This window comes from Scomber scombrus, chromosome 17 (assembly GCF_963691925.1).
Source record: "Scomber scombrus chromosome 17, fScoSco1.1, whole genome shotgun sequence".
NCBI classification, from domain to species: domain Eukaryota; kingdom Metazoa; phylum Chordata; class Actinopteri; order Scombriformes; family Scombridae; genus Scomber; species Scomber scombrus.
Genome location: NC_084986.1, coordinates 26812993 through 26828691, shown reverse-complemented (window position 1 = coordinate 26828691; position 15699 = coordinate 26812993). Strand labels below are relative to the sequence as shown.

Below are 15699 nucleotides of genomic sequence, written 5' to 3'. Positions count from 1 at the left end.
TGTTCTGAACACTCAGTTTCCAAAATTTTTTTCTACTTTCAGCCCAAGCTGACATCATATCGGGATGGATTTCTATATATGGTCATCTGTTCACTGCTCCATCCTGCTAACATTATGGTGTTTTTCCATTGTTTTGGGGGTAGCCACACCAAGCCATGACTCCAGTCTAGCTGGCACGCTGTGAGTGTTTTTCCATTACACATCAAGCAAACTAAAATAAGTAGTTTACCTGTTGGAGGTCTGTGGGTCATCTGCAGCTCTTCATCAAACATCATCATCACTGTGGCTGTTTCTGCTTGTACTGTTACTCCCTGCATTATCTCTAACTGATCCGATCAATAAACAGCTCCAAATAACTCCAGATGTTGTTGTGTTGACTGGTTTCCCGTCAGTCTCCCATTATTTAGTCATTTAAAAGCTTTTAATTTGAAGCAGTAAAGCAGGAAATGATGAATTTGTATTATTGGCAGCTTAACAAGCCTGATACAGCGGCCCTTTGGTAAGCTTCTGGAAAGTTGGCCATGTAAATGACCAACTTCTGTTGGAAGACTTCCTGTTAGAGACACAGGCTGAACTGAGGGGCTGCATAAAAGGCCAAAATAATATAAATAAGGTTGGGTTTTTTTATTTTTTTTTTTACAGTGAATCATGTAAAGCTAATCTAGTGGAGTCCCATAATAAAAATACAAAGCTGGAAATTAGCATAATAGATCCCATTTAAATGTTAAATTATGCCTCTATACTATATATATAGGACTTTTTTTTTAATTTAAAAAACTACAAATTAAGCATATTACTTAAAATAATGAGACAGGAGCACTGATTAAAGCAGGAAATAAAGTGACTCCTCCAAAATAAAAGAGAAAAAAAAGAAAGCAGATAAAACTTAAAAGTAAATATAAAGATTTTAAAACCACAACAAGAGCCATTTGTTGAAAACTGAATACTAAATATAATGAATGGATTTTTCTCCCAGTGATGGACCTCATTGATTTGAAAAAGAGAAGATGGGAAAGAATAAAAAGAGAATTGTCCCTTCCAGTGTGGAGACATTGACTAAGAGCTTCATGCAGCAGAGGCTGTGCAGGTGGGGCTCACCAGGGTATTGCATTCTCCTCCCAGCGGACAAACGTGCCCCCCAGGGTGCTAGTGTTGAGCTTGGAGGTGCAGGGGCTCTTCCAGGGACTGATGCTGGGATGACTGGTGGGAGTTTGTCTGTCAGGGACTGCTGGTGTGTCGTCTGGAAAACACACACACACACACACACACACACACACACAGTGGAGTTAATGTTAGTGTAATGCTTCTCTGTGAGGAGTTTATAAGCAGTCCTGAAACATTTCTCATCAGGACTGAGGTAGAGTAGAAGAAAAACACACTCATAACGTGATTATCACATGAGGAAATATTAAACATATGTTCATGTGGCAAAAATGAGTTTGATTATTTAGAAGTTGTTGACACAACTTTTTCCTTGCAATGAATCAATGGAAGTCATGGAAGAAAAGAGCGTTACTCATTAAGGAAACAGTCTTCAGACTAATAAATCTTAACTCAGTACATTTAAAAGATTCATCCTGAGCTTTCAACTGCAATTCATGGTCTTTATTCGCAGACAGTTTGCTCATGTATCAAGAGACTTCATCACAGGACTTATAGAATGTTGGTTTTAAAAGGAGAGTGAGTGGTTGTAACCCCTGTCTCCTGTTCTTGTTCATCTTCCTCAGGTCATCCACTGACTCCTGGTCGATGACCTTTCACCCCTTCCCAGTGGTACTGGATGTATCTCACGGTATTGAATAGTTTCTCAGTGGTTGAATTCTGAAGTTACATACCTGGGTCACATGATCAAATTTGAGCTCTATTCGTGACAAGATGTGGTTGAAGTCTCCAGAAAAAGTGCAAACAAATGGCTCTCGTCAAATGACTGTCACCAGGGTCAAGGGTGAACTTTATGCTAAACTATTTGGAAGTCGTTGACTCCACCTGCAATGAATGAGCCACCTCAGGACTGCATTTGAGCATGGATGTATTATAAGAGCTGGATACTGGACCAAAAATGGCTCCCATTCAGTCCTATAAGAATTGCTCAGCTGATGCATACGCCAAAAAACGTTCCTAGCTTTTGGCTTTACCTCTACGTAATGCAGCCCATTCAATATGCACAATAATGTTTCCTTTGCTGGCCCCGCCCACAAGTTCCTATCAGCCCACAGACTTTACATTGTGATCATCAGATTTTTTAAATCTCTTTTCTGGGCTCGAGGAAAGTTTTACAAATATAAAAACCTCCATCTCCCCTCAGGCAGAAGGCTGTGCAGCATCAAGGCCGAGACAACAAGGCTTAAGGTCAGCTTCTTTGCAGAGGCTGTGAGACTGTTTAACTCCCTACCTCACTAACTGATCCTCAGTGAACTGCTGCTACTGCTGCTGCCCTGGACATATGCTGCTGTATTAAGTTATTTTAGATAGTTCATCTTACATAGGAGGTTTTTATTCTTGATTTATTTTTAGATGATTATTTAAGCTTTAATTTATTCTGTCACTTTATTACACAGCTGGGTCCTGAGTGAAAATGTCATTCTTTGTGAAAGCATGTTTTTTGAATGACAATAAACCAATTTTGAAACTTGAATCTTGCTGGTCCAAACCACAACTAAATAAAAGTTCTGATTTGATCCAACCTGGTTCGTAGTTAAGCAGTTTTGGGTATTATGTGTATCTATGATAATAACATTGTGGACATCTGGGAACATGGTGACATTGCTTAAGACGAGTTTAGCACACAAACTCAAAGCTATTTTAACAGGTAGGAATGATGATCACAACTCTGAGAACAAAAACTGGAAAGATTTAATAACCGTGACATATCCTTTCAACACTGCAGTAGATCACAGATATAATGAAGCAACATTTTTACTGTTGTGTCATCACATTGTGGGTGTGTTTCAAGGACACATTCCACTAGTATTTTTGACACTTTTCAGCTTCAGTGTTTGGGAGGTGTGTGTTCAAGCTGTGTAATGGGCTTCAAAACACATTAAGGGTTCTATTCATCTTAAAGTGGCCTATTTTACTAGCTCGGCCCCTTTTATCATTCTTTCACTTGATCCCAGATTAAGAACTTGCTTTCATGTTAGAGCTTGAGGGGAGAAGAGATGTAAACAGGTGTACCTATTATTGGGGTATTTTGGTTTCTTTGTTGTGTGGAGCATTGGAGCTCTCTTTCCATTGATTGCATCAGTGTAGAGGTGGATCAAACATGGGAACTCTGCTTTTGTCGGAGGTGAGTCTAGCGTGAGGATTTTGGGAAAAAAAAAAACTTTATTAAAGTCAAGTGTGGAATTTCCTGCCTTGAATTTTTAATGCCCTCACATGTGAACACGGCCCTGTGGGGCTGGATGCTCTCTGGGAGTGTGGGGAGAGAGGTGTGATCGGGCGTGATGAGCGGAGGTACTGGTCTGAGATTAGGACTAAGCTGTGATCAAACAGAGTTGGCTATCTGGGCTTTAGTCTCCATCAGGAGGAAGTGGAGCTGGGCAGGGTTCAACGAAGAAATCCCTTAGTGTGCCACTCCCCTCTGAGAGGCCCAGGTGACTGCTGGGGTCAGTGCCTGTGTCTCACAGTAGAGGTTTCTGGCACAACTTCACTCACTACCTCGGTACATGGAGAGAGGAAAAAGCTCCAGCAACACTTAGTATACTGAACAACTATATTGTTAGACCAACATGTTTCAGATTCTGCCTTCATCAGGGTCATCATCAAACACATTAAAAGTAATATTTAAATAGGGTAGTGAACCCTTACACACTGTTCATAGTCTACACCCTCACAGTATGTTTTTGGTCAGTTTTGACCCGCTCTAAGAATCACCTCATAAAAAGTGTCTATACCAAATGTTGAAGCACAGATGTGTTTAGAAAGCATCAATAGTTGATCTGACTGATCAATAAATGTGATTAAACCTTGATTCATGTTTCAGAGAGCAGAGAGAGTGTATTTTTTAGCTTTTACATCACTAAACATCTCCTATCACACAATATCATGTCTTATTTTACCTAAGACATGAAAATATAACATAGCAATAATGATGGAAATGTATTTAATGTAAAGTGAAAATGAGCAGAACTTTATGGAAGTGTGAGGTTTATTGTAGAACCATTAGAGCCATCAGTCTTCACTGCTACATCATAAAAAGAATGATTAAAACTATTAACTATTCATTTAACTATAACACATGTTAATAGATACAGAGATAATTTGACCCAGAACAGCCTCAATGGACAAACATTTGTAGCATCTATACAAAAGTATAACATTTAAAGTATTTTCGTTTTTTGTGTATTTTGGGTCACTTTAGGAAAAGTCTGTCAGATTAAAAGACATTTGGGGTGTTTTTACAGCTGTCAAATTTGATCGGAAAAAAAGCAGAAAAACATTCAAAAAGCTAAAAAAAATGATACATGAAAAAATAACCAATTATGTGCATCAAGACATGTATCAGCCAATGTATCTACTAAGATGGGTGGGTCAAGTGACTTCAGGCCAATCATTATCCCACCGATCTTGGTCAATAAAGTAAAAAACTTTATTGATTTTTTTTCTTTTAAAAAAAAAAACCTGAATTAAATATTGTTTGTAATGTGTTGTATGATGACCCTGGTGAAGGAAAGACGCCAAAACATGTAGGCCTAACAATAAAGTTGTCCTGTACACTACTTTTCAAACCCTGTGTGTCCTCATATCAGGAGTCCCTCCACACTTGAAGTATAGAAACACACAGATATAAGTGGCTGTGTTGTAACTAGTACTTTTGAGCAGAGAAGAGCAGCACAAAACAGACCATTTTAGAAGTTTAAGAATGTACTTAACAGTTCAATTTTGTGTCATGTCTTATTTGTTCAAACTTAATTTGTGTTGTGATTCCACAGAGAACATGTAAATATATTCTTAAATAAGTTCTAATATTCTTAAAAAAATCAGACAAAGATTATATCAGTCTGGCAAGTTTCCTAACTTTTGTTTGCATTTCACAAATAGAAGTGCAAATGTTTTGCTGCTGAGTGTTTGAAGGTAAAACCTGGATTAGGTTTGTTTCCTCTTTGTGTCTCTGCAGGCTGACTGAGCTGCAAACCACTCGGCTCCAGAGAGCTCAGGCAAACAGGAAAGAGACTTCCTTGCGTGTTCTTGTTCTTTCCTCACACCTTTTGATTCTAATTTTTTCCACAACCTCCGATTTCTGTGGAAGCTTCCAAAAAAAGTTGCCAGGAGGCGACGTGCTTACAACTAGTCCTTAGTGTGCAGCGAGGGAAGGCACTAAAATGGCAATGGGCAGAGGCTGAGGTACCGAAAAAGGAAAATGACAGTAAGTAAAGAAGAGAAAGAAATGCAGGGAGGATAGAGAAAGCACAAGAGGACTGACCACCAGACAAAGCGTGGAAAAGAAGAAGAAAACAAGAGAGAGCTTTCAAAAGACGACGCTGGCGTCCTGAGGCTACGGTGAGATCTAGACTAATTCAAGATGACACGAGGCATGGCAGCGTTCCCCGTCTCTGCTCTCCATGCCTGCTGAGCCAGGAGGGAACAATGTAGCGAGCGGGGGAGAAGCCCGGCTTTGCCCACAATGTCCAGCAGAGACTGAGAACAGCAGTGTCCTGTGTCCTGAAGCTGATGTGAGGACAGAAGTAGGCCACTTGCCTGACAGCACAGGGACACACCTGCCTGAGAAGCCCTCCAAGAGAGAGGAGGTAGGTGGTGAGGGTGAATGTCAGATTTCATTCAGGGTTGTTGTTGTATGATTTTGTAGGCTAGACAGCTATACCTTCCTTAAAGTCAAAGCAACAAAAAAACAAAAAAAAAGGGAAAAGAAGATATGGCAAAAGGGAAGGAAATACATAATTGATGAGTTAAATTATCCGGACTTCTTCACCCGTGGTCCCGTACCTTTGCTCTGGCTCCTGCGGAACTTGACAGCTGCCAGGTTGACCAGGTTCATGCCGTACAGGTTGTAGTCCATGAAGAGCTGCAGCAGGTAGGGGATGTGGCCTTCGTGGGGCTGGTAGCTCTTGTTCATCACTGCTCCGCTCTGCAGCAGCTCACACACCCTGCAACACACACATTAGGATATAAGGTGTCATCCTGGTTGGTTGGTTCTGGATCATTAGTAGGACTGGGTATCAGTACTCAATACCTTTAAGAAATCGACCGAAATAAATGTATACCAAGTAATATGGAAACGTCTCCTATCAAACAATAACTACAATCGATACATTTTGCACCCAGAACTAGAAAAATATGACTATTTGTATGGACTTGCTCACAGTAAATCAACGCAAGCGTTTTTCGATTAAATGCAACATGTGATTGGTCCACTGCCACAGCAGCTACAACCCGTCTGTGGTGGTGAAGTCGTGGTGAATTTGAGTTAGCGTGCTTAGCAGTTCAGCAGCCAAGATGCCATCTAAACGCTCTAAAGTGTGTCTACACTAAACACCTGTTACACCAGATAAAAGACAGAGACATACATGTGGAATGGGTAACTAATGAAGTACTCAGTTGGGATCAGAATCACTTTAAAGGTACTTCTACTTTTGAAATCAAGGCTTCTATGCCTGCTATAAGTTTGGCTGTTGGTCTGTGTCTGATCAATGGTGTCAACAGTCATTATAGTCCAAATCTTTTCTCCACATCATGAAGAAAAACAAGAAGAAGGCTAAAGGGCTACTCCAGTGATTGTGTATTGCACTCATGAAGCTGAGGGACAAACTTTAAAAAGAAAGGTCAAAAATCAATGCAGCAAAGATATGATGACTTTCACACATACAGACTCAAACAATGGAGACACTCCTTAATGCTAAATGGAGAATTTCAAAGTCAAAATCAAAGCTCAACTTTATGCAAATGTCCTCACAGGGAACATGTTAAACAACAACCTGCTGACAATCAAACTCTCTCATTTCCTCCTGCTTCTAAACAATATAACGTTAACAAGTTACTGCAAATAGAAAAATAATGCTTGGAAACACGTCGCTCAGGAAATTCACTACTTTGTCGTGTACTGGTATAGAGCAATATGTGAAAATATCAACATGCTTCATGCTTAACTGTGCTGGAGACCACAGAGAAAAACCTTTTTAAAAGTGTCTGTGTTACTCTCTCAGTACTTCGGCAGCTTCTAACTTAATCTGTGTGGTTTGACATTCAGATATCTGCTTCATTTTACACTTTCCTCATCTCTTGGCCGTATCGGAGCTGTGTTTAGTTTCTGCTGATAACAACACTTCCTGCTGCTGCTGTTTCAGATTAAAAGCTTTCCACTGACAAATGAATGGAGGACTTTACAGGAAACTAAATGTTTTTCAGGCGTGATGATGTCGCCTTGTTGCAACAGAGATGCAAATCTGTGTCCCCCAGTCACACCGAGCCAGCATGTGTATGTCAAAAGCTTATTTAAGGTCTTTCCTGGAGTCATGTTTCCTCTTTGAAAGGTCAGAGCACCGTGCTGCTGACTGATAGACTGACTGATCAGAGATGAGCTCTGCCACTCCTCCCATTCTCTTAGTCTTCACCAGCCTCTTTGTCCATTTCTCTTTCTCTGCCTTGCTTTATTTACCTCGCTCCATTATTCTCCAACTTATTCAGTCAGTATCTTAGTCTCCTTCCCATTCTCCACTCTCTATTCTCTCTCTCTCCAGTCTCACAGTTATATATTGTCTCCTCTTCAAGCTCAGTGTGAGTCAGTCATTCTCTGCCAGCACGGCTCCCCTCACACTGTCACCACTAACACTGATCTCTCTCTCTCTCTCTGGCAAACTAATCAGTCTTGTGTGCTTCCGTGCATGTGCGCATACAAACACACACTCACCAGATCAATTCTGTTCAGCTGAATGCGCAGCCATCGATTTCAGTTTAGTGAGGTGGCAGAGTCGTGTTGCACGCCGTCTGCCGTTAGCTAACATGAAACAACGGCAGCGTGGGATGATCCCTATTCAACATTAAACTGCATCGTTCTGCAGTGAGCTTACCTCTTGACCATCTGAGGATTGTACAGGTAGATCTTCATGAAATGCTTCTCCTTGGCGTGGTAGCCATAGAAAGGCCTGGAAGACAACATGCAGCATATCAACCAGGATCACTCATCATACATCATCTCATAGTTTTATTTTAGTCATGTTTCACACTGCTTTTAAATCTCTCCTGCCGTGTGGTGTTGGTTCACTTACATGCCAGAGACCTGCACCACCTTGAAGACGTGCTGGACGCTGGAGGCGGGGTTTCCCATGGCAACGTTGAGGGCCCTGTCGATGCTGAAGGCCACCTGGCGCATGTAGCGCTCCGGCTGCTGCCCGTAGCCATCGTACGGCACGTAGATGTAGGGGAACACGCCATGGAGGTGGAGACACGTCTTTTGGCCTGTAAACATGACAACAAATATGGAGTGAATGTCAGGTTTACAATTTCATCTCGTTCATCAGTGTTTGAAACTTTGCGAGGTCTTCATTTAACACAAGATCGCTTCCTATGAGAAACAACAGCTACACATTTCTCAATTTCTAAATGATTTGTATATTTGTAAACTTTTTTTTTCAGATAGGATTTGAACATGTTGGTCTGTGGCTGGAACATCCAAAACTGACAATATTTTAATACCACTGCTGATACAGAACCTGAGTTTCAATACTGAATCCTAAATGATACATTACTATAGAATGTCTACATTACTATCTATTAATATTAGAGATGCACTGATTGCAATGTTCCGGTCCGGTTTTTAAAATTCTGACCTGCTGATTCCAATTTTCTTTCTTTATAAGAATTGAATATGGAAAGATTTTCTTTCTCTTTATATATTTTATTTCTTTCTAAGAACAGTGACAGGATACACAAACTTTTCCTTAGTGGAAAATTAAAATCTAATTGTTTGCTCACAAAAAACATTAATTATTTCAATAAGTTACATTTTTCTCCAAAACAAAAAAGTGCACCAGGATAATAATAATAATGATGATGATAACAATAATAATAACAATCATTTATTTTTCCTGTCTGATAAAGTTTGTTGTTCCACATTTTTTCAACATTGTCCCAAACTTTGTGTCTTCTTTATTCGAATGCTGATGAACCTCAACCCCAACCACGTGTACGTGTGTGTGTGTGTGTGTGTGTGTGTGTGTGTGTGTGTGTGTGTGTGTGTGTGTGTGTGTGTGTGAGAACTTTCTGTTCCGTTGTGAGAATGACGCGACAGCATATTTCCACCAATACACACTGATTTGTCAGTATTGGCAGCCAGAGAGGAGGCATTTATTGTAAGACTGAGTAAACACAAAGGAACACACAGGGTGATGACTGCAAACTCCTCCACAATACAAATCCACATGTTCCTGTATCAAAGCTGTTGAATTTAAGGTGAGCTGCAACTCTGCACAAAAATCTGATGAGGATGTTTCTGCTGTGTACTTGCTGTTTTTGGGTGATGTCAACAATCCCCAGTCATAAATATCAAACATGTTTGACCCTTACATACTGTTCAGAGTCATATTTGACCAATGTTTTTATTTGAGAGCTGTAAAAACACCATATACACATTTCTTTTAGCCAGACTTTTTTCTAATTGTCAATTGTCAATCAAGTAGATTGCTTTTATTTTGTGCAGCTGATTCACATCTTTATAAACGCAAATGTGCAAGATAGACCTGTGTTTATTACATTAACTAAAAATCAGCATTAAAAATGTTGTAAGGGTTAACATACTGGTAATGAAGGACTGACAGTGAGTGGAATCAGAAGGCAAAATATTAGAATCCTTCATACCACAAACCACAGACTTTATCCACAGACTGCCAACAACAACTAAACTAAACCAGAACAGAGCAGTCTAACTCAGCATGTGTGTAAAGTCCACTCAGATAAAACAGTAACTGCAAAAACTAACTTAGAAAGTGTCCCAAAAACACACACACACACACAGTTGATAAATACAAAGCATGACAGTATAGCAGGATCTGAATCCACCCACTACACTCACACATTCATTTCCCAGCATGCACTGACACCATCTATAAGCTGCTCTGCTGTAGCCTTCCATGTGACTTATTCTACAGAGACCATTAAATCTACTGACAAGGGTGCAATTGAGATGGATGGAGTGTTCTGAGGGTCCGGTAAACTCCCCCCCCCCGGCCCTCCCTGTGCACTTTCTGACTGATCACTTGGAGCCAACGCAGATGGATGAGTGCGACGACAAAAAAAAAAAAAAGCCTGTAATGCTGTGATTCATGATGGACACGCACAGTGTTATAAAGCAGCCCATCAACTAATAACTAAACAGAGACGGGAGCGGAAGAGCCACACCAGGGGATTGTGGGAGGAGCGGAGTGGGAGGGTGAGATTTCGATTGGAAGTGATGAGAAGTGAGGTTCAGTTTTGAGAGAGAGAGAGAGAGGAGATGAGAGAGAGAGAGAGAGAGAGGGAGAAGAGAGAGAGAGAGGAAGGAGAGAGAGAGAGAGAGAGAGAGGAGAGAGAGAGAGAGAGAGAGAGAGAGAGAGAGAGAGAGAGAGAGAGAGAGAGAGAGAGAGAGAGAGAGAGAGAGAGAGAGAGAGAATGAATTCATAATGGGGACGTTGTGACATCATCGCTCCCCAGACAGACTGCTGCTGTAGAGTCATTTGAGGTGAGCTCTCACACTCACACACACACACACATTACTTCACACCAATAGAAGTACAGGACAGCACTTTAATCTGCATGCAGCTGTTGGGTTTAATGGGTTATATGATGGATAATAACAGCAGTCTAAAAAAATGAAGGTAACAAAAGAAAGGTGGAACTTTGTTCTTCTACTTGAACTGGTGATGGTGTGACAGACAGCTGGAGGTTGGACAGTGGGAGGCAGTGTTAAGCAGGAGCTTGACTCTTGCCCAGACCTGTCCGCACATGCCTGGATACATGCCCGCCTTCCCCCAGCATCATCACTGGTAGCGGGGCTTCAGGAGAGGAAGGAGAGAAAAGGGTGGTAGGAGGGGGAGGGAGGTCTGGCACTGTTCCTCCAGCCCAAACACACACACACACACGTATACACATGCACATCCATCCACACAGCTTGCCAATTCTCCATCCTTATGCTAGGGTATGACAGATGCTGCGTGCGTTGCATTGCCACAGTCTCCTGGGCGCTATTGATGAGATAGGTGGACCCCCGATTCAGAGCTTAGAAAAGAGGGAGAAATATTCCCAGCATCTCTCTCTCTCTCGCTGCACAGTGATACATATGACTGCTTTGAAATAGGAAGGGAGGGTAAGGAGAGGGGGGTGACGCAAGAGGAGACGTGGTACTGAAAGACAATGAGCTCCACAGGCTGAGCCTTGCCTGAATCAGACGTGTACTGTATGCCAGAGAGCACAGATTAACCATCACACTAACTTGATTAATAGCCGGGCTACTCTGTGCCGCCAAGCAGTCTCACAGGAAGTCTCAGCTTAGTTTAGCACAAAGACAGCTAACCTGAGCCTGTGCAGAAGTGACAGCATCCACCTACAGGCTTTCTGGAGTCTCCTCCGGTTGCCTGGCAACCTCACAATGACAACAAGACAGTATTACTGAAGTGAATAAGCGTATTCTGAAAATCTGCTCCTTTAAAGGAAATATACACCATTTTTATAGACATTCCTCTATTTTCTAATTTTTCCAATCAGTTGATTACTGTACTTTTTCAGGTATCTAAAGAGGCTTCAAAATAAAAGCGGGATGAGGAAGTAAAACAATCGTTCTTTGCATGATGTGGTGATAAATTGAAAATAATTACAGGAAGTGACACTTGTGTCCCAACACTGGTTTTAATGGTTTTATAGAATAGAATAGATCGTTATTGTCATTGCAAGTATACAATGAAACTGGGTTTGAGCAGTCCAATGCAGCATACAAAATAAAATATGATATAAAATATATACACATAAAACTAATTACACACACAAGCCAAAAACACATCTCACCCATGACCACATACTCATTCATAACCATAAAACTGTCAAATGTGTTCTAAAATATAAATAAATATATAAATAAGGGGCAATGAGACACGACAGTATACACAGCTCATTATTGCTCACTATTGTTGAGTTCACTATTGTCAGCATTTCTAATAATCGATTACTTGCAATTTCTCAAGCAAAATATGTAACATGACACATTTGTTGCCAGTATCGAACATTAAATAGACTGAAAATACAATTAAAGACAGATTAACCAATAATCAAACATGTTGAGATATGGAGTGAACTCACAGTAGGACTCTACTGTGGAGTGTGTGTGTGTGTGTCTCAGCTGTACAAGGCCAAGGTGTGTGTAGCTCCACTGTGAACCGCACAAAGGCTGGCAGCCACTCTACTGGTGAGGATGGCACGCGTCAGTCTGTCTTCAGCCTGCCGTGTCAACAGAGTCACACACACACACACACACACACACACACACACACACACACACACACACACACACACACACACACACACACACACACACACACACACACACACACACACACACACACACACACACACACACACACACACACACACACACACACACACACACACACACACACACACACACACACACACACACACACACACACACACACACACACACACACACACACACAGAGAGAGAGCGAACGAGCTGCCAACGCCGGCTTCGGCTGCAGTTGCTAGGCAACGGTGCCGGCAAAGCAAAAACCCCTGACGGACAGCGGGAGAGATAAACAAGTGATTCTTTCCACCCAGCTGGTCAAGCCGCAGAAAAGAGAGACGGAGGGAGGAAAAGCGTGTGTGTGTGTGTGAAAAAGAGAAAGCAAGAAAGAGTCAAAGAAAGATAGGAAGTAGACGGAGAGGAAAAAAGATAATGAGAGAGAACAGGGATGGGTGAAGACGGCGAGACGGAGATAAGGAGTAAGGAGTGTGTGTATGTTTGGGTGTGAAGGGAGAGAAAACGTTAGCGGAGAAAGTGGTCGAGATAATTAAGCAAGAGGAAAGGGAGCAGAGAGACGAGGACGGACCAGGTTTACTCGTTTTGAACGGAAAGAACATCTGCTGTTTCTATCATTGAGATTTTTGTTGCTGATAAAACACAGATAGTGCTCTCTGTATCACTTCCTTCCACTTCCATTCAGGTTACATCGTTTCTTCATCACCAGTTTCTTACTGTATTGTTTCCTGTAGATATTCTCCAGCATTTTGTTTTCTTCATTATCAGTTCATCTGTCGAATCTCCAAAAAGGTTGCATTTTGGTCATAATGAGGGGTGTGACATGATTATCAAGACAGGAAAGAAGATTAAAATACACATACATAAAACTTCTTAACGAGCCTCTGATGAAACAAGCTGAGTCAGAACATGTTGGGTTAAACTGGTCACAGCTGCACAAGCTGAATCACAAGCATATAACGGTTTAAACCTATAGATCGCTCTCATCTCAGTCAGTGGATGAGTTAGTAACTTAGTATTTTCCGCCTTTCTGATTCTTTAACAACTAAAAAACAGGAGCTCAGGAGGCAGAGCGGGTCGTCCACGAATCAGAAGATAAAAAGGTTTAATTGTCGAGGCTCTACCTCCTGAGTCACAGCCGCCCCAGAAAAGCTGGGTACAATTAATCACGATCAATGTATCTCCTCTGGATCTATTGATTGATTCATCTCTAATCATTTACTGGGGAGTAATTCTGCAGAGTGTGTCTGAGGCAACCGCTGTGTGTTATGAGCACCTGCAAGTCTCTCTCATTCTATTCCCCAGTATTCCCTCCTGAGCACATGTGCAGCTTCCTGTCTGCTGTCATGCTGGAAGATTTGTGAATGAGGGCAGGAGGGAGGGAGGGGGGGGGGCTGTGATGGTGCTTCAGGGGCCTTATCTCTAGAGGAGGAGGAGGAGGAGCGCCGAGGCAGAGGAGGTTCGCTCTTCCAAGTGTCTCCCTCCACCTCCACACACACCCCCCCCACTCACCCTTGCTTCCTGTGGTAATCTGCACCGCTGCTCCATGACTCAGCACCTGGTGGAGCAGCAGCCTGACACCAGCACTGGGTCAGTCAGGCAGTCTGTCAGCTGCTTATAAGTAGGATGAGCCAAAGACACACTTCTAGATCTACTCAATCAATTAGTTCATCCAAAAAAGTCATTGATAACAGTGGGCTTTATTGTTTGAACTGCAGACTCCAGCTTCTCAAATGTGAAGATTTGCTACATTTCTTTGGGGGTTTTATTTTCAGACATTTGAACACATCTCATTGAGCTGTGGGATATTTATAACCTGCTTTTACCACGATGTTCTTATATTTCATAGACTAAACTAAATTCATAAACTTTGACAGGTCCCAACTTTTTAAATGTGATCATTTGCTGAGTTGGGTTTTTGTGGGAGTGCTGGTCAGATAAAGGAAGTGTTTACAGACTTTATGACTCTGGGAAATTATGATGGGCGGTGTTCACTAACATTTTGAGTTGTTTTCATACATTTTTTAGACAAAACAAATCGATCCATTTGGGGGTGGGTGGGGGGGGGGGGGTTGTTGAGAAATAAATTAAATAATCATAAACTGGAGCCCTCTCTGAATCTAAGGCTGATTGTTTTTTGGCCTACTTAAATCCAAAACAATAAAGGCCGAGCTCACAATCAGTGTGTACCATACTAGTCTTTGTATTTCTGCTTTATCACTATTCAATTCATACACTACAATCTGTGGCTTTATTCACTGAGCTCTGACCAACAGATGGTATTAAAAAAACTAAAAAAAACAACTAGCGTGGCATTTTCAGAGACGCCACATGTTCTGTTTGAGCTGCTGGTTGCTGTGGTCATGTGGACGTGACGCACCGCTGAGGATCAGCCAGGTTTCATCAGTACAGGACGGGAAGAGAGGCAGAGGAGAGAGTCAGCGACGGCACATCAGTCATCTTCGCTGCTAAGTTTTTCCGTGGAGTCTGTTTACTCTGTCAGCCACCTCTGCTTGGTAACTGGCCGTCGTTTGGAGCTTCGGTTCCAGTTACGCAGTCTCAACGTTTTATGGGAAAAACAGGGAAAGTCAAAGCTCCAGCAACACTTGTAGTAAAGGAGAAGAAACGCATTGGTCTGTTAATAAACTTCTCCTTTAATACAAGTGTTGCTGGAGCTTTGACTTCAGACTCTTTTCCTTCTCCGTGCACCTTGGAAGTAGGTGAAGTCGTGCCTCCAGGCAGAATGTTGGGATCTATCCAGTGTTTCTCAGGGACGGTAAGGTGAGTTTTGGGAGCTGATTAAATATGCAAATATGCTCATTTCCATCCATTTCTCATCCCTGTTAAAAGCACTATCACAATAGCTTCTCTTCTCTTTTCCAGGAAACACTCTAATGCTGCTAATCATATTCAGAATGTGGCATTTGCTGTTGGTCACTACACACCAATTATCCTCCTGCTCCGACTGTACTATTAACTGTACTGAAAAGAGCAGTGTGCATTTAGGTACAGAGAGAGACAGCACACGGCTCATACTTTCCGAGTTCTGCCTCTCCCCTCTGTAATCAGACAGACGGCTGCCACAGGGAGGAATGGAGGAAGATGTTAATAAAAACCGGTGTTGGTATTAATTAAAAAGGCCCGGGGAGAGCCGGGTGAAATGTGAGTGATCCCGCCGCCTGGAGAGAGAACAGTCAGAACGGCGGAATGCTCGAATCACGTCC

General features: G+C 41.9%; 1 protein-coding gene across 2 annotated transcripts in view; it reads right to left on the bottom strand.

The window, feature by feature from the left end:
* The window catches only part of rev3l (REV3 like, DNA directed polymerase zeta catalytic subunit), an 83757-nt gene that overhangs the window by 39747 nt on the left and 28311 nt on the right, over nucleotides 1-15699 (bottom strand). For both annotated transcript variants that reach the window (XM_062437831.1, XM_062437832.1), the window contains exons 2-5: nucleotides 8223-8412; nucleotides 8025-8099; nucleotides 5944-6104; nucleotides 1099-1240 (exon numbers count right to left, since the gene is read on the bottom strand). In XM_062437831.1, coding sequence (XP_062293815.1) covers nucleotides 1099-1240; nucleotides 5944-6104; nucleotides 8025-8099; nucleotides 8223-8412 — 568 coding nt within the window. The remainder of the gene's footprint in view (nucleotides 1-1098; nucleotides 1241-5943; nucleotides 6105-8024; nucleotides 8100-8222; nucleotides 8413-15699) is intronic.